Here is a 21,072-nt window from a genome sequence, read left to right as displayed (position 1 = left end):
GGATTCGATCAATAAAAGGCAGGTAAGGCTTCTTGTATTGGACACCTTCTTGTGTCTTCGATGTTTATAATCCTTGGATGCTTTTATTGATCATCCTCTAGATGTCTTCTTGAGTAAACATCGATGACATAGCTTGAGAGGCTACATTGGGCTGGTTATCAAAGGATACAGGAGGTTTTAGAGTCCTTGGGGTTCAGGCCATAAGAGGAGGCTAAGGTCTCTCTTCCTTCACATTGAGGCTCAAGAGGGGAGTTTTCTTCTTGATGGGAAGACATTGCGGGTCGAGCGTCTTCGAGTCCTTTGAGCCTGTTGTGAATGTTGTTCAACATGTCCTCGAAATGGCCATTGGATTTTTAGGCTCATCCTCGTTATGACTTACTACCATTACCTCAACTTGTTCGCCCTGGTCGGATAATTGAATAGGAGGGGTGATTTTGGTCCTCTTAACACCTCAATAAGGCAATCCGAGTAATAGGGGCTGAGCTTGCCCAAATTTAGCATGGGATTTCCTTGCAGTGTGAGTAAGCACTAGCACTAGGCTGCCTTAAGGATAGATTACTGCCAATTTTGGCTCTTGACAGCCTTGGGGCCACCGTTCAACCTGAATGGGTTTGAAACGGCCTTGGGGCCATATCTCCTATACTTGCTCATGACGGCCTTAGGGCCATATCTCCTTTACTTGCTCGTGACGGCCTTTGGGCCATATCTCCTTTACTTGCTCGTGATGGCCATGGGGCCATATCTCCTTTACTTGGTCGTGACGGCCTTGGGGCTGCGGATTGGATATAGTGAGTTCATCGTCATGTACCTCAATGACATAGCAATGAACAACATTACTGATTTCTGGTTCTTCCGTGGCTTGTAGCGCGTAGAACCAGTTTTGTTCTAGTAAGTCATTTGAGGCTGAAAACTCTACTTTTCATTTTTGAAGTGGCGCCCTCATCTCTTTCATTTGTTTAATTCTAAGCTCCAATAGATCATTTCCCATAATCGGAACTGATCTCGATTTCCTTCCCAACTGGCTCGCCCTGCAGAGATGAGTGCAAAATTGATCAACTACTACAACTTAGGACATCCAGGAAGAAGGGAGCTCGTGGTCGACTTTGGAGGAATAGGCTTGCCTGGAGAGGGGGGGTGCTGACTGTTCATCTTTGAAAGTATCTTTCCCTGAGCCTTGCCCCAAGGGCTAGCCCACGTGTATAGAGAAGGAGTAGTCAGGATGGTGCTCAAAGGGAATTTCTTCGTATACCACGTGCTCAGCGGCTTTGGGGTAGTGAGGGGTGTGTTTGACGCTCCTTTCTTCTTTCCACTAGTAGAATCACTAGACCTGCAGGTATGTGCATGGCCCACAGAAGTGTTTGGGGTGGTTTATGTGTTAGAAGGTATTTTTCTTCAACATGGGGTCCCCGCTCAATAAAGCCCAGCAAACAATGGAAATTCCAGCAGTCTCAAAATAGCCTTGGAATCGACCAAGATCTTCATAACGTCTTTCAAAATTCTCCTGCTAAGTTTTTTCATAGTTCGACATGTCTAAAGCAGTTCAGACTAAGAAACCGTTCTAGAAGAATCGGCCTCTAGCACCCTGAAACGACCCTTATAACTAGAGCTGCATTTTTTATGTCTCAAATCGTTGTGGGACCACCACCATTGGATTTAGAATGGTAAAAATCCCAAGGGGTCAAATTTCAGCCTAAACGAACACTCCAGGAAGATGTTAAAGGCAAAAGAGTAAAACATGAGGAGCCGCGTGTTATTCCCGTGCGGCCATCCTGCAACTCCACACCATGGAAGGAACAATCACGACCAGTGACTTTCAATGCTCATATCTCACCCATCCCAAATTGAATCATGCTCAAATTTGGTGAGCATGTTCGTCTAGTCAAGACGAGTGATTCGATATATGGCACGCCCCATGACGACACCTGAGCGAGAAGAAAGCTAGAGAGAAGTTGTTGATTAGTGAAGAAAGTGCAGGAAATTCAGTAGCGTCGTGCCTTGCTCGATCGCGAGACCACTTCCATCATGTGAGTCAGGTCTCGGGCTATCACTGACCCGAACCTTGAACGTGATGAATGGTCGAATTCTGTACACAAAGCCGGCGAAGCGACTGCAAATTTTGTCTTCGCAATTTCAGATTCCGGTAAAAGTTGCAAAATCTTCGTTTGGACATAAAATCAAGCTGCGTTTGTTGCCCCGGGATAGTAACGGCATGCTCAATGTAATTCATCAAAGAAATCACCAAAAAACATCAAGAAACGAGTACACTATCTATCAAAAGTTTCAAGATTCATTCAAACTTCAAAAATAAATCGAGCTATGCTTGTTGCCCCATGGCTCGAAGTTGGTATCAAATCGATCATCATGTCGAGCCCTACAAGAAAACAATCATCTTACGATCAATCGGGCATCAGAACGACCACGGATCAGTAATGCAAGATCACGCAAGTTCTAGGGCAACATAGGGGCTATTCTGGAATTCCATGAATTGTTAGGAAGGGGCAAGTTTGTCATTTTTCACCCTATTTCTAATTTCTTTTAATTCACTTTAATCTTAATTTTTCACAATTAGGGTTACTTTTGACCATCCACCCATGTTTGGGTCAAATTCTATAGATACGTACCAGCATTATATGCACTAAAGGACTCAATCTTTCACAAAAGAGAGTTTTTACTTGATACAAGTTTCTCTGTCTTCTCATTCTTGGGTCACATTTGAGAGAGAGAGTGAGGTGAAGGAAACTTTTATCTAGTACCCTTAGGTTCAAGGTAAATCTTCTCTCTTCTTTTCTTTTCCTTCTTTTCTCTCTCTTCTTTCCTCTCTTCTCCCTCTTCCCCGCCTTAGCTCCTTACAGGGGTCATGCACGGCAGTAGCAGTGCCGTGCATGCCTCCCCTGAGGTCACACAGGTCACCAGGCGCGAGCCTCCTTCTCCTTCGTTTCTTCTATCTCTTTCGTCCAGTGGGGCCTGTAGACGGCGCTGCCCATCGCCGTCCATAGAGGTAGCTTGAACGTCTTAGTGAAGAACCCAGACGGCGAAACTCATTGCCCCTCGTAGGGGTCCTATCTTGTTGGGCGTCTACAGCAGACGGCGATACCTATTGCAGTCTGTTATAGGCCTCGACAATGTCTATTGCCATCTGCATGCTTCCTTAGTGTGTTTGGCGTTCATCATCGTCCTTCCTGCATCCCACGCCTATCGCCGTGCGCCTCGTGAGGGTTACCACAGTACGCTTCATGAATGACCATCACCACGCACTTCATCAGAAACTATCGCCGCCCACACGGGGGCGTGTTGTTTTCTTATGCTGCCAACAGCGATGCCTAGCACCTTATATAATTCATTCCTCACTCTCCAGCCATGAGCAGTAGGGTCAACTGCCGCCCAAGGGCCACGACGCTACTAACTCCACGATCGTGAGTGGCGAAGCCTAGCGTCGTCTAGACCGTATCTCTCTATTGTCTCGTGTCTTCTTTTCACTCTCTTGTCTCTTTTCACTTGACTGAGGATAGACTTAGCTTAACACCGCCATATCGGTCTCGGTTTCGAGTAGTATTGTCGTCGCGCTGGTCTTGAGAACCATGCCCGTCTTGCTACTACTCTGAGTCAATAACTTCCCAGTCGTCATGCTAGTCTCGCCGCTTCGTCAAGTTTTCTTCTCTTTTCTATCTTTAATTAATCCTTACGCTTCATCACCCTCTCGCATGAACGTATGTTGCCTTAAGCCAAGGGTGGGTCTCTTTGACCTAGTTGTCCTACAAATTAACCATTTAAGTGTTTTGCAGAACAAAAGAGGATTGCAGGTCAAGGGAGGCCATTCCGAACCACCTAAAGTAGTTGGAGGGCTTTCTTCGCGATCTAAGAGGGCGCCCACGTGAGCCAGCCCGTCTAAGTCTCAAACCCACCTTCAATTCTCCTATCATCGGTTAGTATACCTGCCCTTGCTCTCGAGCAAAGTTCTGAGAGAACGATCTCAATTCCTGGGTTCGTTAAAAACCCGAGATACGTGCCGCCAGATTATCCAGATCGGGATGGCCCTAACCAGCTTGACGACTCCACTAGGGACTTACTACCCCTTAGTTGGCTCGCTCTTGTTTGACCAGTATGCTCTTTTACTTTCTGTATTAATTTCTATGGCACCCGGGTTGTTCAACCCATTCATCTGAGTCGGGGACTTACTTATCCCCGCACTCGTGACCGTTCTAGGGAAGAAAACTGCTTAAGCTTCCTTCCCTACTCTCCTCTTGAGTCAGGACTCACAGTTCGGCTCCCAGGTTCTTACCTGAATCGATGTGAGAGGGGACTTAAAAGTCCCCGCCTCCCCACTGCATCGCCCTGGTGGACCCTCCACCAAGGCCTCTTGCATCGGTGACACATCTGCCACCACACATAGCACACACCCTACAGGCAATTCTCTTGCTGGTCATAATGTTGAGGCACACCGGAAGGCTGCCCCCATCATGCCTGTGAAAGGCAAGGGAGTTGTTGTCGCTCCTGAGGTTCGCCGAAAGGCAACCCCTTACTATCCTTCACCACCCCGAACCTCCACACCTGGAGGGTCGGCACATAGAAGCGAAGGTCCTGAGATCTTCACCCCTTGCACACATCCAAGGGCTCGTGGTTCATCCACTCGATCCACACCTCCGGGCAACCCTCACGTTGCCTTGAGCACACATCCAAGGCTAGGCCTTCTCGAGCCGCACCCTACATGCACCATGCATTTGCTTTCCACAGCCTGGGGTAGCATTAGCTCTATGCCACCTCGAGCACATGAGGCGACCACTCCGTCGTCCCTTCCAACACACACAGCTTCACCCAGTGAGAAGTGGGCTTCTGCCTCACCCCTCACAGACACAAGCTCATGAGTCTCGACCTCCTTAGGTCGAACCAAGTGATAGGGCTCGGGTTGACCCCCAAATCACTCGAACGGCTAACTCTAAAGGTGCACAGCCACCGTCTTGGCAGGATCCTTTCCGACCTCAACTCAAATGGAGTCGTGAAGCAGCTCCTTCCTCTGTCACTCTCCAGACATGATGCAAACACCTCGAGCTCTGGTACTCAAAGGTCTTCTCTAAGAGTACCATCTTGAGCTAGCCTCACATCAGCTATGCACATGGGACCCACAAAGGAACTTGGGGCAATGGCCTTATGTCAGACAGAGGCCTCCAGCCTCCAAGGAAAAAACCTAGGCTGCCTTCCATTCTTAGACCCCACTCCCTCCTCCAGCTCATAGACACGACCCTTGCATGTTCGAAGAAGTTAAGGAAGTCTAGGTCTCATGCTCAGTTCTGAAGTGCAGTCTACAGCAGTCTCAAGGTTAAGCAGGAGAGAGGTCTTCAGATCCTGACCAAAGAAGCCTCCAAGGCAGCCGAGGCCACCACCTTTGATGACCTCCTACCTCGTAACCCTTTTTTCCCTCTCCAAACACCAGAGCCTGACCGAGTCCAAGAGTATTGCTGGGTTGTCACTACTCAGAAACCACGGTCCCAAGACTGTTAAGAACTGGTCCTCAAAAGATCGGCATACAAGGCTCGAGTCCTATTGGGGCTGGCCCAACCCCTCCAGATTGACTTGCCATGCACCACTCGCCGACCTCGACAGTCCACTGTCCTACCAGGCTCTGACCCTCCAGAAGAGACAGTTAGTGTCACGATGATCAATGACCCAAACGATGCTCAGGAGCAGCAAATGAACAAGTTCAAGGAAATGATGTAAGCCATCCTTGGAAAGATGGAACGCCTAGAGGCCTCCAGGTCCCCTTCTTCGACCGATTCCCCGACTGGTGGGGACACAATTTCTAGGCAAACCCCTCCATCAGCCTCTCAAGACAGTTCTACCACCCCCGGGGTCTCCCAAACCGACATAGATGCTATGGTAGCCCATAGCCTCAAGAACAAGGTCTCAGGCATGCAAAAGATGCCGCTCTATCGACAGTTGTACCCTTCGTACATAGACCAAGTACCCTTCCCTCCGAACTATCAAAAGGGGAAGCTCCCCCTGTTCAATGGTACTACGTCTCCACATCAGCACACTGCTCATTTTCAGGTAGCCTGTCAAGAGATGGCAACTGACGGATGACTCCTCCTCTGCCAATTCGTCGAAAGTCTTAAAGCGCTAGCTTCCAGTGGTATGCTCGAATGCCTCCCAACTTGGTACACACATGGCAAGAGTTGGAGCAGTTGTTCTACCAATGCTTCTACGAAGTCCAAAGGAACATGGAGACCATTGAACTCCACACCCTAATGCAAGACCCTGGGTAGCCGGTTGACAAGTTCATCACTCGCTGGAGAGAGTTGGCAACCTTCAATGCCACTCCCATGATCGAGAAGGAAGCGGTCCAGACCAGCATACGGAACATACTTCTCAAGATCGCTCTACATGTCGAGGAATCTAATCCACCCTCCATGTCAGAGCTCATCTCCAAGGCAGTTTGTATTGAGGGATTATTCCAGCATCATGGCAACCCTCGTCAGCAACTTGCCAGCTCAAACTCTCGCTCCAACAGTCGGGGCAGCCAAAAGGCCGTAATTAGCATGGCTGGCACCATGGATGACACCAAAGGTGCGGTTCCTCAAACCCTGAACCTTTTCAAGGCACAGGCGTCTCCAGCCGGGGGCAAGCAATAGTCTTACAACAACGTCCCGGCTCCTAAAAATTCTAGGCGTAATGGCTACTGGGCCTAGCACTAGAATAAGGTTTACCCCTTCGACACAGAGTGGGCGCCTGCAGTACTTCGACTGTTATTAGAACAGAACATGATACAGTTGCCGGAGGCCAATACTATGGAGTCAGCGGGGCAGGAGGCAAATGAGAAGTACTGCGCCTTTCATAGGAGGGTATGCCACCCCACCTATGACTGCTATAAGCTCAACGACAAGATCGGAGCCCTTGTCAACAAGGGTCAGATAAAGCTCGAAGAGTTGAAGAAAGTGATCGGGCAACTAAGGCTTCTCACATAGTCACGATCCAAGAGGACGATAGGGCACCTGCTATCCTTCATGCATTCTTCTCCATAATGCTCGAAGAAGGGCTTATCACTACCAAGCCGGCAAGGCAGACCAAGTTCCTGCCTCCTGGAACCGAGAACCTCTGGTGTGTGTATCACCACATACGAGGCCATGACAACAGCGAATGCACTGGCTTCCACAAGCTCTTGACAGAGAAGATGCAGCAATGCTAGGAAGTTCAAGGCATCTCAGAAGGACACCCTTGAGTTCCTCTTCTGCATGAGCAAGAAGACCTCTTGATGCAAGCCCAAGGAAGCGCTGAACGAGACCCTCTGCAGGCCCTCTTCAAGGCAATGCTCCAATGAGGCCTTGCCACTCCCAAGCCTGCCAGGCAGTTGAGGCGTCTTGCTCAAGGCATGAAAAACCTTTGGTGCCCATATCAGCAACTATGGGGCCTCGAACGCAATGAATGCTCTGGGTTCGAAGCTATAGTCACGGAGAAAGTCCAGCAAGGCCACATCATTTGTGTGGTTCTCCCGAAACATGTCCAAGGCATCGCTCTCGATCCAAATGAAGCCACAGTACCGGCCTCTACTGAGTATAACTGGACCCTTCAGAGCCTTCGATATCTCAGCCCTAGAAAGTCTACCATCAGCGGAGTAGGCTCAAATCCTTGAAACGTAATGCAGTTTACTAAGCTAGAGCTACTCACCAGCTTGATACTGTGGTCCAGACACCTTCTCAAGGATCCCAAAGGAGACGGCGGGCCCGCAGAAGGAATCGTCCTCCTTAGCCATCAGTCAAGGAAGAACTCCTTAGGCCCCTTCCTCCTTTGCCGACCTTGCAAGACTTTATCCCAAGCGCAGCTCGCCTCATCCTTTCATCCAATTAGGTGGACATCCTCGAGTCATCAACAGCTCGGGATTCCCCCAATATGGGTGATGTCCCGTACTCTCAAGAAGTTCATCCCCTGCACCACAGCCTCACTCCAAGGCAAGTCTAGCCTCCGGTGATGGCTTTGTTCCCCATGGAGTCAAATTACCCCAGATGCACAATCCTAAACTTCACCATACGAACTATATGACCTTAAACTATAGCAGTGGTCTAGTTGTACGACCTTAAACTGCATAGTCCTTGTTTCACGACTCAAAACTATACGACCACGGTCCGAACTATATGACCTTAAACTGTAGCGAAGGTCCAATGCACGATCATAAACTACACGGTCCGAACTATATGACCTTAAACTATAGCGAAGGTCTAGTTGCATGACCTTAAACTGCATAGTCCTTGTCTCATGACTCAAAACTATACGACCGAGGTCCAACGCATGATCTTAAACCGCACAGCCATGGTCCGAACTATATAACCCTAAACTGTAGCGAAGGTCTAGTTGCACGACCTTAAACTGCATAGTCTTTGTCACATGACTCAAAACTGTACGACCACGGTCCATGTTGCGTGACCTTAAACTGCACAGCCATGGTCCAAACTATATGACCTTAAACTATAGCGGCAGTCCAATGCACGACCCTAAACTGCATGGTCCAAACTATATGACCTTAATCTATAGCGAAGGTCTAATTGCACGACCTTAAACTGCATAGTCTTTGCCTCATGACTCAAAACTGTACGACCACGGTCCATGCTGCATGACCTTAAACTACACAGCCACAGTCCAAACTATATGATTTTAAATTGTATCGAAGGTCTAGTTGAACGACCTTAAACTATATGGTCTTAGGAGCATGACTTTAAACTGCATAGCCATGGTCCAAGCTACAAGACCCTAAAACTGTAACACACGACGTGACAAAGGGTCCATACGCACAACTCCAATCGAGAGCTAGAACACCTCCTCACTGAAAGGGTATTTCATCAACATCCCCAGTGGAGTTAGATGTGTGCAAGAGTCATACCTACCCCTTTAACCCCTAATGAATTTCACACCAACGTCCCAGTAAGAGTCACGTCTTACTACGACCCGCTATCCCTAGGGAGTTTAGGGCCCTTCTCATCCTCTCAACCTTCAAGAGGTTCATCTGTGCTCTAGCTTGTCATCCTTAGTAGAGTCACATGATGCCATTGCTCATTATCCTCAAGAGGTCATTATCCCCAGTGAAGTCACATCCATCTGCTACTCGTCGAGTGCCGCCATCTCTATCAAATCCTCTCACTTGTGTATAGCCTTAACTATCTCTATCCCCAGGGAGTTAGATTGCTATCCACAAACCATCCCCCATGTAGTTTTACCTACATGATGACCCACACACTGGTCCATACTGCATGACCTTAAACTACACAGCCATAGTCCGTACTGCATGACCTTAAACTGCACAGCCATGGTCCATGTTGCATGACCTTAAACTACATAGTCATGGTCCAAACTATATGACCTTAAACTGTAGCGGAGGTCTCATTGCACGACCTTAAACTGCATGGTCCATGCTGCATGACCATAAACTACGTAGCCATGGTCCAAACTATATGACCTTAAACTATAGCGAAGGTCTCATTGCACAGCCTTAAACTGCATGGTCCTAGCTGCATGACTTTAAACTACATAACCACGATCCAGCTGTATGACCCTAAACTATAGTACACATCCTGGCCACACGATGTTAAATTGCTTTGTCAAGGTCTAGTAGGCATGATATTAAAGATGCCCCCACATATGCACACACACCTTTCACATAAATCTTCCTGCACATCTTCCCTAACTGACTTGTTCGTGTGTGCATACCAGCTCCATTTCCTCTCGGTGAGCCTAAATACGCGCACATGCCATTTACGTGCATCTTCACGCACTCCTTCCCTAGCCAGCCCATTCGTGTGCACGCACCAACTTCACCATCATTACTATCTTTTCCTTCAGTGAGTTTTACCCATGCTCACCAAACAGCGAACCCTTTCACGAGTCATACTCGTCGTCAATTAGTGGGTCACCATTGTTCACCCATCATCCATCCATCAAGGCAACTTCATGTCATCTTTCCAAGTGAGTCAAAGCCATCACTAAGCTCACTCTCTGGCCTCCACCAACTACCATTCACCACCACTACGGTCCAGCTGTATGACCCTAAATTATAGTACACGTTCGAGCCGCATGACATTAAAAGGCTTCGTACATGTCTCGAAGGAACGACTCTAAATACTTCTCCACATGAAAAAAAATGGGCATGGTGTACACCTGACAAGGGAACGCCATGAGTAAAAATGACGGACGGGCAAGGTCACGAAACCATGAGCAAGAGATTTCCGTGGAAAACAAAATCCAGGCACAGTGAAAACCCAAAAGGGCATTGTGAGTAAAAAATGGTGAAAATGATGGACATGACTGCAGGTCATGAGTAAAAGAGCCCAGAAATAGCAGAAGTTGGTGAAAATCGTCTTCCCGGTGGCACTTCCCCTGTTCAAGTGAAAACCCATAAAAGGGTGCTTGGATCGACAAGACAAGCTGACGCATGACTACCGTCTCAGCCGACATTCAATCTCCAAATAGTAACAATCTTGGCTAATGAGGTATGCTTAAAATCCTCAAATGCCAGCATCCAATCGCAACACCACATGGCTCATCAGGGGGTGAGAGCTGCATAAGTTCCCCCACATTTCAACATGGCTCATCAGGGAGTGAGAGCAGCATAAGATCTCCCAACCATCATGGCTTATCAGGGGGTGAGAGCACATAAGATCCCCCACGTTTCAACATGGCTCATCAGGGAGAGAGAGCCGCATAAGATCTCTCAACCATCATGGCTCATCAGGGGGTAAGAGCCGCATAAGATCCCCAACGTTTCAACATGGCTCATTAAGGAGTGAGAGCCATGTAAGATATCTCAACCATCATGGCTCATCAGGGGGTGAGACCTACATAAGATTCCCCACCTTTCAACATGGCTTATCAGGGAGTGAGAGCCACATAAGATCTCCCAACAATCATGGCTCATCAGGGGGTGAGAGCCGCATAAGATTCCCCACATTTCGACTTGGCTCATCAGGGAATGAGAGCCACATAAGATCTCCCAACCATCATGGCTCATCAGGGGGTGAGAGCCGCATAAGATCCTCCACATTTCAATATGGCTCATCAGGCAGTGAGAGCCACATAAGATCTCCCAACAATCATGGCCTATCAAGGGTTGAGAGCCGCATAAGATCCCCGCAACATGGCTCTTCAGAGAGTGAGAGACGCATAATATCTCCCCTGGACGATGACTACAAGATCCCTCCGAAAATGCTAAGGACCATCACGAAGGCAAGAAACTGACAAAGCCAGGGTCTAACCTGCTACAAGCTTCAAGGTATGCCTAGCCAAAACCCCCTAGCCTACATGGGATCAGACTTTTGAGACGGGTAAGAAACCCTTGACTGGACCCCTCTAGACAGGATCTATAGAGATACCTTGATCTTCAAAAGAAAACTTTGGGTAGTAGTGAACAATGTCGACAAAAGGTTCACAGCATTTGGCCTTCAGAAAAAGCCTGGTAGTCCCTTGAGGGGGAGGACTTCGACAAGATCCCTCAAACTTTCCAAATGATTACACTTATCGATTCTCTCAAAGCACAACATTCAATGGGGCATGCTGTTGGAAGGTATTTTTCATCAACATGGGGTCCCCGCTCAATAAAGCCTAACAAACAGTGGAAATTTCAACAGTCTCAGAATAGCCCTGAAATCAGACAAGATCTTCATAATATCTCTCAAAAGTCTCTTGCCAAGTTTTATCGTAGTGTGACATGTTTAAGGCAGTGCAGACTGAGAAATAGTTCCAACAAAATCGGCCTCTCGCACCCTGAAACGACCGCTATAACTGAGCTATATTTTTAGTGTCTCAAATTGTTGTGGGACCACAACCATTAGATCCGACGCGCTCGAAAACCCTTAAGGGTTAAATTTCAGCCCCCACGAACACTCCAAGAAGACATTATAGGCAAAAGAGTGAAACAAGAGGGGTCGTATGCTATTCCCATGCAGCCACCTTGCAACTCAACAGCATGGAAGGGAAAGTCACTACCAGTGACTTCTAATGCTCATATCTCACCCGTCCCATGTCAGATCGCACTCAAATTTGGTGAGCATATTTGTCTAGTTAAGACAAGCGATTCAATATGTGCCACTCCCTGTGACGATACCTGAGCACGAAGTAAAGCAATAGAGAAGTTGATGATCTGTGAAAAAAGTGTAGGAAATTCAACGGCGTCGTGCCTCACTAGAGCGGCCAGATCACCTCGCTCGCGAGCCCGAACATTACGAGACCAATTCCATCATGTGTGTAAGGTCGCGAGCTATCACTAACCCAAACCTCATACGTGATGAACGGTCGGATTCTGAACACAAAGTCGATGATGCGACTGCAAATTTCGTCATCAAAATTTCAGATTTCGGCAACAATTTCAAAGTTGCAAAATCTTTGTTTGGGCACGAAATCGAGCTGCGTTTGTTGCCCCATGATCGTAATAGCAGGCTCAGTTTAATTCTGTGAAGAAATCATCTAAGTCACATGATTGTGCACTAAAAGCATGATCCATGGCTCGAAGTTGATATCAAATCGATCGTCATGCCAAGCCCTACAAGAAAACAATCATCTTACGATCAACCGAACATTAAAACGACCTCGGATCAGCCATGCAAGATCATGCAAGTTCTAGGGCAACCCATGGACTATTCTAGAATTCCATGAATTGTTAGGAAGAGGCAAATCTGTCATTTTGCACCCTATTTTTTAATTTAGTTTAATTGAATTTAATCTTAATTTCTAGCAATTAGGGTTACTTTTGATCATCCACCCATGTTTGGGGCAAATTCTATATATATATATATCAACCTTGTACGCTTCAGAGGACTCAACCTTTCACAAAAGAGAGAGTTTTTACTTAATACAAGTTTCTCTTTCTTCTCATTGTTGGGTCATGTTTGAGAGAGAAAGTGAGGTGAGAGAAAATTTTGACTGGTACCTCTAGGTTCGAGGTAAATATTCTCTCTCTTCTTTTCTTTTGCTTCTTCTCTCTCTCTTCTTTCCTCTCTTCTCCATCTTCCTCGCCTTAGCTCCTCGCCGGGGTTATGCACGGTAGTGGCAGTGTCATGTCGTGCATGCCTCCCCTGAGGTCGCACAGGTCACGCATTGCGATGGCAAAGCCATGCGCGAGCCTCCTTCTCCTTATTTTCTTCTATCTCTTTTGTCCGGTGGTGCCTATAAACGTGCTGCCCATCATCGTCCACAGACATAGCTTGGACATCTTAGTGAAGAACCCAAATGATGAAACACGTTGCCACTCATAGGGGTCCTTCCCTGTTGAACGTTTAAAGGAGACGCCGATACCCATCACCGCCTGCTATAGGCCTCGGTAATGTCTACCGTCGTTCGCATGTTTCCTTCATGTTTCGGCATTAATCATCATCCTTCTTGCGTCCCACGCTTATCATTGTGCACCTCGTGAGGATTACCGTCGTGCACTTAATGAATGACCATCGCCACATGCTTCATCAGAAACTATCATCGCCTACGCGGGGGTGTGTTGTTTTCTTGTGTTGCCAACGGCAATTCCTAGTACCGTCTGTAGTTCTTTCCTCACTCTCTAGCCATGAGCAGTAGTGTCGAGTGCCACCCAAGGGCCACGACGCTGCTACTCCAGGATCGTGAGTGGCGAAGCCTAGCACCATTGGGACCTCATCTCTCTGTCGTCTCGTGTTTTCTTTTCACTCTCTTATCTCTTTTCACTTGACTAAGGGTAGACTTAGCCTAGCACCACCATATCGATCTCGGTTTCGAGTAGTATTGTCATCATTCTGGTTTTGAGAACCATGCCTATCTTGCTACCACTTCTAGTCGATAACTTCCCGGTTATCATGCTAGTCTCACCTCTTCGTCAAGTTTTCTTCTCTTTTCTATCTTTATTTAAACCTTATGCTTTATCACCCTCTCGCATGAACGTACGTTGCCTTAAGATAAGGGTGGTTCTTTTTGACCCACTTGTCTTACAAATTAACCATAGAAGTGTTGTGAAGAAAACAAGAGGATTGCAGATCAAGGGAGGCGATTCCGAACCAGCTAAAGTAGTTGGGGCCTTTTTTCGTGATCTAAGAGGGTGCCCACGTGAGCCAGCCCGAGTAAGTCCTGAACCCAACTTCAATTCTTATCTCATCGGTTAGTATACCTGCCCTTACTCTCGAGCAAGGTTCTGAGAGAGCGATCTCAAATCTCGGGTTCATCAGAAACCCGAGATACGTGCTGCCTGATCATCCAGATCCGGAGGGCGAGATCGAGGCAACTAACCATTGTGACTCGATCCCTGGTAAAGGGAAAGGCTGTGTATTTGAAATACTCACCTATTTAGTTGGAGAGGCCTTAGGGCCTTCAGCATGCATGGGAATTATCCTAGAAGACTTTCGATTGCCTCGAAAGTTGTCTACTCGCTTGGTTCCAGCCTTTGGGCAGCCCCGAGCTGCAAGATTACCATGCGGTGCATTAGTGGCCTGAAGATCACTTGTGATGAGTCCTCGCTTCAAGAGACCCAAAGCAGGTGAAGAGATCGTGGTAAGCTGTTGCTTTTCTCGTCTTGTTATGGTGATGGTTAAACCATCAGTTGTGACATGTGTAAATGTGTGTACGGTGGCTTTGGGATCACGTGGACTGGAATAGGAGTCACCAGAGTTAGGTGTGCGCAACGATGTACTAGTAGTAGCGATGCCTTTGTGACGCGCAGGTGGGGTTATCGTTCGACTACCCGCTGAGATGGTGGTACTATTTGGACCCACTGGGTGAAGAGGAGGAGTGGCGTGAGGATCATTTTTAAGCTTACGACTGGCAGGATACCCTCCAATAATAAGGGGCTTATGAGAGAAGGTGGTTTCAGAGCTACCCATGTAGATGACATCAATGGATTTTCCTTTGATGTCGGAGAAGGAGGGAAAAGGATTTTGAGTTCACTTTCCCCTAGTTTTCCTCGCCTGAACTAGGAGGTTAGGGTCAGCCAGGCTGCTTGAGGAGGACAGGGGAGAAGCAGGATTAACTATCCTGCTCTCCATAGGAGAGATTGAAAATATGGGGATGATGAAGTCCCCAACTTGGACAAAAGAGGAGTAATGAGACTCCATTGTAGTTCTAGAGAGAGAAAGAAGAGAGATGTTTGCCTGAGAACAGTCCGAGACAACTATAGGGTGGCATGTCCTCAGTGGAGTCGTTAGTTGGTCAGGCCTGATTTTTCCTCGTGAGTACGGCTGAAAAAATCATCTCTCAAACTACCGCGAAGGGTCCACGCGGGCTGCACGTTTGTGAGTGTGCGCACATTTGTGAGTGTGTACACGCGTGCTCTCTTATGCATGAATAAGTACCAACAAAGAGAGAGATTTTGCAACAGGGGGTGTGTTTTAGACACTTACCTCATTGTTTGGGGTTCAGGACAAACACCCAGGCAGTTTGCCCTCTTTGAACAATTACGAATCCCTCCGGCTGTCAGCTAGCGTTGTTTGGACACAAACTCTCCTCAGGATTTTAACACGTAGCTTCGTTCTCTTGCACTGGAAACTGCAATGTGGATTTGATTGTAGTCCTCTATAGTGACTCGCTCGAACGGGGGCTGGCCGACAAAAAGAAGGGATAAGAGAGAATGGTGATGAGAATTCACCCATCGACGCAAATGCTATGCGCTCAGTTAATCAGGGCAATCGAAGGAACTCTCTTGACTACCGTCTCAAGAAGACTCCTACCGAGTGACTGAGGGAGAGAGCGTATGCGTCTCTCACAACGCAACTCGATTATACGGAGAGGAAGTTAGAGCGATGGGCTGAGGGTTGGAACTCTTAGGCTGACTCTGAAAGGTATAGAGTCAAGCGTATGTCGAATAACAGGATTCTATGTGATACCATAGGTTTGTTGCATTTATGCTACAGATGGAAGGGGGAAAGAGATGGGACCGCACGTTTTCTGCAGGCACGCGTTACTACACAGGGCAAGAAACGAGTGAAGAGAGAGAAGAAAGATAAAAGAGAAAGAGAGAGAGAGAGAATGAAGCCACGATACTAGGGTGGGCTAGAGGTAGTTTCTCTCTCTAAGAAATTTTTCTCTCTCTTCAGCGTTGGATCCAAGGGTTAGGAGCAAAATACAAGTGAAAACGAGCTTAATGCATCTATTTTGTTAATGAATGATCCGGCTTCTTTACAATTGACCTAAGCTTGTTTATATAGAGAACCCACGAACAGAGGTGGATGCTCAAAACTAAGCTTAATAATAATTAAAAGAAATTACAATAAAATCCTAAATTTATAAATAATGACAAAAGTGCCCTTAGAACTTTTTGTGGTAATGACGAAACCATTCCTTTTTTATGGGCCTTTCGCCATTGCCAGGTCTTGGAAGCTTTTTCGGATGTTTGTGTCGGTGATTGAGATGATCGATCATCGTAGTCTAGATGCTTGCTTGATTTTGAAGAGTTTGATGTCTTTTGATCATCGTGAGACGAACGTTTTCTCGAGAGGTAGAAATCTAGCTAGATCGCGAACATTTGTGATGACCAGATTTTTCCCGACCAGTTAAAGTACATAGCAGGATAAGGAGGAAGGAAGGAAAGAAGAGACCAGTGCCGCCTATGTTGTATGCAGCGCCACCAGTGAAGAGACTAGCGCCTCCCGTGATGAGACCAGCACCAGCTGTGTTGTGTGCAGCGCTAGCGGTGAAGAGACCAGCGACGTGTTGTGTGTAGCACCGGTTGTGAAGGGACCAGTGCTGGCTGTGTTGAGTGTACAACACTGGCTGTAAAAAAGGAATGGCCCAACACTGGCTGTGCGTCATCGTGTATGTAGCACCAGCTGTGTTTGCTACATGCATGGATTATGAATGCCACTTGTTAAATGCATGCTGATTTGAGAGCCACTTATCCAAATTTTTTAGCCTCTTGGTGACATTTGGTCAGCCGCCTCAAACACAAGAGTACTTAAGCCTCTTCTCTCACCAACACGACTCATTCTTACTTCATCTCTCTCTCTCTAACACACAAGGTTTGAAGAAGTGACTGTTGGAGAACAGCCATTGTTGGGTGGGTGAGAGCTGTGAAAAGAGGATTCGAGAAGGCAAAATTGTTGTTTAAGTAAGTGGATCCATCACCATTACATTATAGTTATAAGGATGCATGAGTTTTATGCTTGTAAGAGGAGTACTGAATGTTTGAGTGATGTAGAAATTTCTTACGCCTTGTTCACTGAAATTGGAGTTTTTGTTCTATAATGGAAGTGGATGCTGAGAATGAATGTATGATGCTGATAATGACTGTTTTCCTGAAATTTTCACTGATACTACAGTAATCACTGATTTTAGATAACCAAATGAAGTTCGTTTTTTATAAAACCATAGCCATCTGAAAGATATTTGAATGAGCTAAAATTTTCATGAAGAAACTATTTTTAAATTCTTCTTAGATTGAAAGTTATAATTTGTTTTATGAAGGTATGTTACTGTGGGCAGTGTCGATAAAATTCAGAACTATCACCTGGTTTGGAATAAATCTTTAAACCACCAAATGGTATCCAAATGATTTCAAATTAGTTTTTTCCAAAATTTATACGTCTTGGCTCCAACTTTTATTTTGAAACTATCACAAGTTACCTCGTGGTTTGGGAGTTATAGTGATATGAAGCAAGGTATGTCGTTGTCCCCTATGCACTGCAAGGTGCAGCTAGTAAACCCTCACCGCTTTAAATCTTTAAGAGATCAAACGGGGTCCAATTGTCTTCAACCCACTCCCATTTGAAAGATAGATGTGTTTAGTACAAAATTAGTTTTGAAACCATCTTCAAACTCTAAATGGCCAAAAATTTATGACCCTAATGGTAAGCACACGTTATTGCCCTTGATGGCAGGAAATTGAGTGGTAGGCTTAACTGGAATAATGTTACTATTACTATGATACTGCCATTTTGATACTGTTTAAATGTGATATGCCACTATCAAAATGTGATATTGCTACTATCAGTTTGAGGTACTGATATCGTCATAATGTGATACCGTGCTTCTTATGTATCATGTGAATGGGTACCTACTGTGTGAATGATGGTACCCTACTGCTTATGTGTTATGTGAATGGGTACCTACTACGTGAATGATGGTACCGTGCAGCTTGTATTTCATGTGAATAGGTACCCACTATATGAATGATGGTACCATGCTGCTTATATGTTATGTTAATGGGTACCTACTATATGAATGATGGTACAGTGCCGCTTATGTGACATATGTGATTGGGCACCTACAGTGTGAATTATGGTGCTAGCAGCTAAGATCTTTCCCTAACTCCCCATAATAGGACAAGAGTTAGGAGTTGAATATTTGGAAGGGTCACACCCCCCAGATCTATATAGGCATTACGTATTGGGCCACCCAATGGTAGTGTAACACTTTCTCGCTAGAAGGGCATAAGGAGAGGGTCGTGTCTTGCAGGCCAATCGAAAAACCCAAAGCATGCTGGGGATGTATGTATGTGTGAGGGCATTACGAAGTGGGGCAGCCATTTATCATTGTCCTGCCTCCTGAAAGAGGGTAGAGGTTTCAAGCAACAGGATTGGCTCAGCTTAAGATATGTAACTTCTACTTCTGAAGTAGGCCCTACTAGTTCTATAATTATGTTACGTTGCCCCTACTATATTGTCGATAATGAAGTGATTTATGACTGATGTGTTGTATATTAGACTGGTTCATCATAATATTGTTAGAATATTGGAAAGCATATTAGAAGACTCCACTTGGTACTTTGTGAATATATGTACATTTCTTATTGTTATCACTGTTATACTAGTTGGAATGCAATGGTGTAGATCTGCTTGCTGGGCTGTTAGCTCAGTCTATCTCATTTACATAACTATAGAGTGAAGGGTGTCCGCATCTGTGCTAAAGGCTAGTAACCGTTTGAAGCTCAAAGTTGAGAAGTTTGAAAAGTCATCATCAGAAGACTTTCATAGTATACTATGATGTATATTTTATTTTGTGTATATTTTTTGGGCCAGTAGTGCCTTGAAGGAACTGTAAGAACTTTTGGATATTGAATGAATGAGATGATTGTACTTTTGAATTGCTATTGTCTGTTGAATGGATTTATTCTAGTTTTCTCTCAAGGTTTGCTCTTGATTCCATGTTTTTATGCGATGAGCCACTCCCACCTGAGCGATGTTCACAACCTCTGGTCGCGATCCTGTGCTTTGTCGCCCTCCGACAAGGTTCAGGAGGCGGGATCATTACAATTATGGTATCATAGCAGCCAGGATAAGATTCTTGGGTTAGGGATTCCTAAGAATGTTTGTAAGATAGTTCTTTGATAGGCTAATAACTGGATGTTTATGTTTTAGGTTGGAGATGTCGAGGACTCGTACCAACAACGCAAGTTCAAGTAATACGAACATTGAGGCCTTCAGTGAATTCGTCAAAAATTTGGGGGCCATGACACAAATGATGAGAGAAGTTATGCCGACCCCATCTACCCCCGCCTCTTATATGAATGATAGTAATCTAATAGAAAGGTTCAGGAGGCTGGCACCTCCAAACTAGGGCATGGGGGACTAGAAAAGGCCGAGAGATGAAGAAGGCAGATAGAAATGATCTTTGAAGTCCTAAATTGTATAGATGAGCAGAAAGTTTGGCTGGGTACTTCTATGCTCGAAGGAGAAGCTGAGGACTGGTGGAGCTCAGTAAAACTGTCGGGGGAAGGGTTAGGAGTTGTGACTACTTGGGAGAATTTTTTAGAAGTCTTTTATGAGAAATATTTCCCCGACTCTGTAAAGGAAAGGAAAGAGGTAGAATTCATAGAGCTCCAAGGAAATATGGATGTTGAGAAATATGCAGCGAAGTTTGCTGAACTCTCCAGATATGCGCCGCATATTATTAATTCTGAGGCGCGAAAGGCTAGTAAATTTGAGAGGGGCCTTCTGCAGGATATAAGGGGAAGGACTATCACAACAAACCTCAAGACCTTCTCCTTGCTAGTGGACTTGGCCCCAAAGATGGAGAGAGATTGTGACGACTTTCAGGCAAGAAGAGATGAAAGGTTGGGTGTCGCTCAGTCTGGGAGTTTTAAGAAGAAGGCACGACCACTTCCAAGGAGAGAGTTGAAGGGGAGAAACAATCAAGGTGGTGTCAGGACCTTGGGGATTGCTCCAAATGATGTAAGGGGCAACCAACTCCCAGTTTGCCCTCACTGTGGTTTGTGAAATCATACGGCAGCTTAGTGCTTCAGAAAGACCACGACCTGCTTTCGACGCCGCAAATTGGGCCATCTAGTGAAAGACACTCTTGTCAGGGGATCAGAGGACCAACCGAGGGCTCAAGGGTGGGTGTTTGCCCTAACCCAGCAAGCAGCTAAGGTGTCAACCTTTGTGATTTGAGGTACGCTTTCTGTATGTCGAATTGAAGAAAAATTCTTAATTGCTCCAAGATCTTCCCATTCATTTGTTGCACTGCACTTTGCATGTCACTTGAATGTTAAGCCTGTACAACTTGTTTGGACTCTGTTAGTATGTACGCCTTTGGGAGAATCAATAGAAACTGACGTAATGTATAAACAGTGTGAATTGTGATTCAAGGGAATTTGTTGCCTATAAATTTGATACTCTTAGATGTTCAAGACTTTGATATTATCTTGGGTATGGATTGGTTTCCACCCACTATGCTACAGTGAACTGCTTAGATACGACTGTAACCTTTAAACGCCCAAGCCAACCTAAATTACACTTTAAGGGCATGAAGGATAATTCTTCTTTACACATCATCTCAGCCCTTCGAGTCTCTCGCCTATTGGCCAAAATATGTGTAGGATACTTGGCTTACGTCGTAGAAAATCGGGATGTTCAATCTAAATTAGAAGAAATACTGGTGGTGAGAGAATATCCAAAGGTCTTTACTGAAAAGTTAACTTCTCTGCCCCAGTTAGGGAGATTGAATTTGAAAAAGAGGTGGCCCCTGGTACTACTCCTATTTCTAAAGCCCCATATAGGATGGCCCCAGCTGAGTTAAAAGAATTGAAGGAGCAATTACAGGAATTATTGGATAAGGGGTCATCCGACCTAATGTATCACCATGGGGTGCACCGGTTTTATTTGTGAAGAAGAAAGATAGGTCTTTGAGGCTATGTATTGACTATAGACAGTTGAA

The 21,072-nt window shown here is 45.9% G+C and overlaps 1 protein-coding gene across 1 annotated transcript; it reads left to right on the top strand.

Annotated features, from left to right (window-relative positions):
* The first annotated feature begins 19,520 nt into the window (after nucleotides 1-19,520).
* LOC148781257 (uncharacterized) lies at nucleotides 19,521-20,132 on the top strand. The gene has a single exon (XM_088872722.1). It carries the CDS (start codon nucleotides 19,521-19,523, stop codon nucleotides 20,130-20,132), a length of 612 nt encoding a protein of 203 aa, XP_088728848.1.
* The last annotated feature ends 940 nt before the right edge of the window (nucleotides 20,133-21,072 follow it).

The sequence above is a fragment of the Amborella trichopoda genome, chromosome 7, assembly GCF_054954075.1.
Source record: "Amborella trichopoda isolate Santa Cruz 75 chromosome 7, AtrichopodaSantaCruz75HAP2 v2.0, whole genome shotgun sequence".
Taxonomy (NCBI): Eukaryota; Viridiplantae; Streptophyta; class Magnoliopsida; order Amborellales; family Amborellaceae; genus Amborella; species Amborella trichopoda.
The sequence above is the reverse complement of the archived record's forward strand: the minus strand, read 5'-3'. Positions and strand labels throughout refer to the sequence as shown.

What these genes read in the sequence shown, in the direction of transcription:
- LOC148781257 (XM_088872722.1), top strand. Translation starts at nt 19,521, where the DNA reads ATGATCTTTGAAGTCCTAAATTGTATAGATGAGCAGAAAGTTTGGCTG.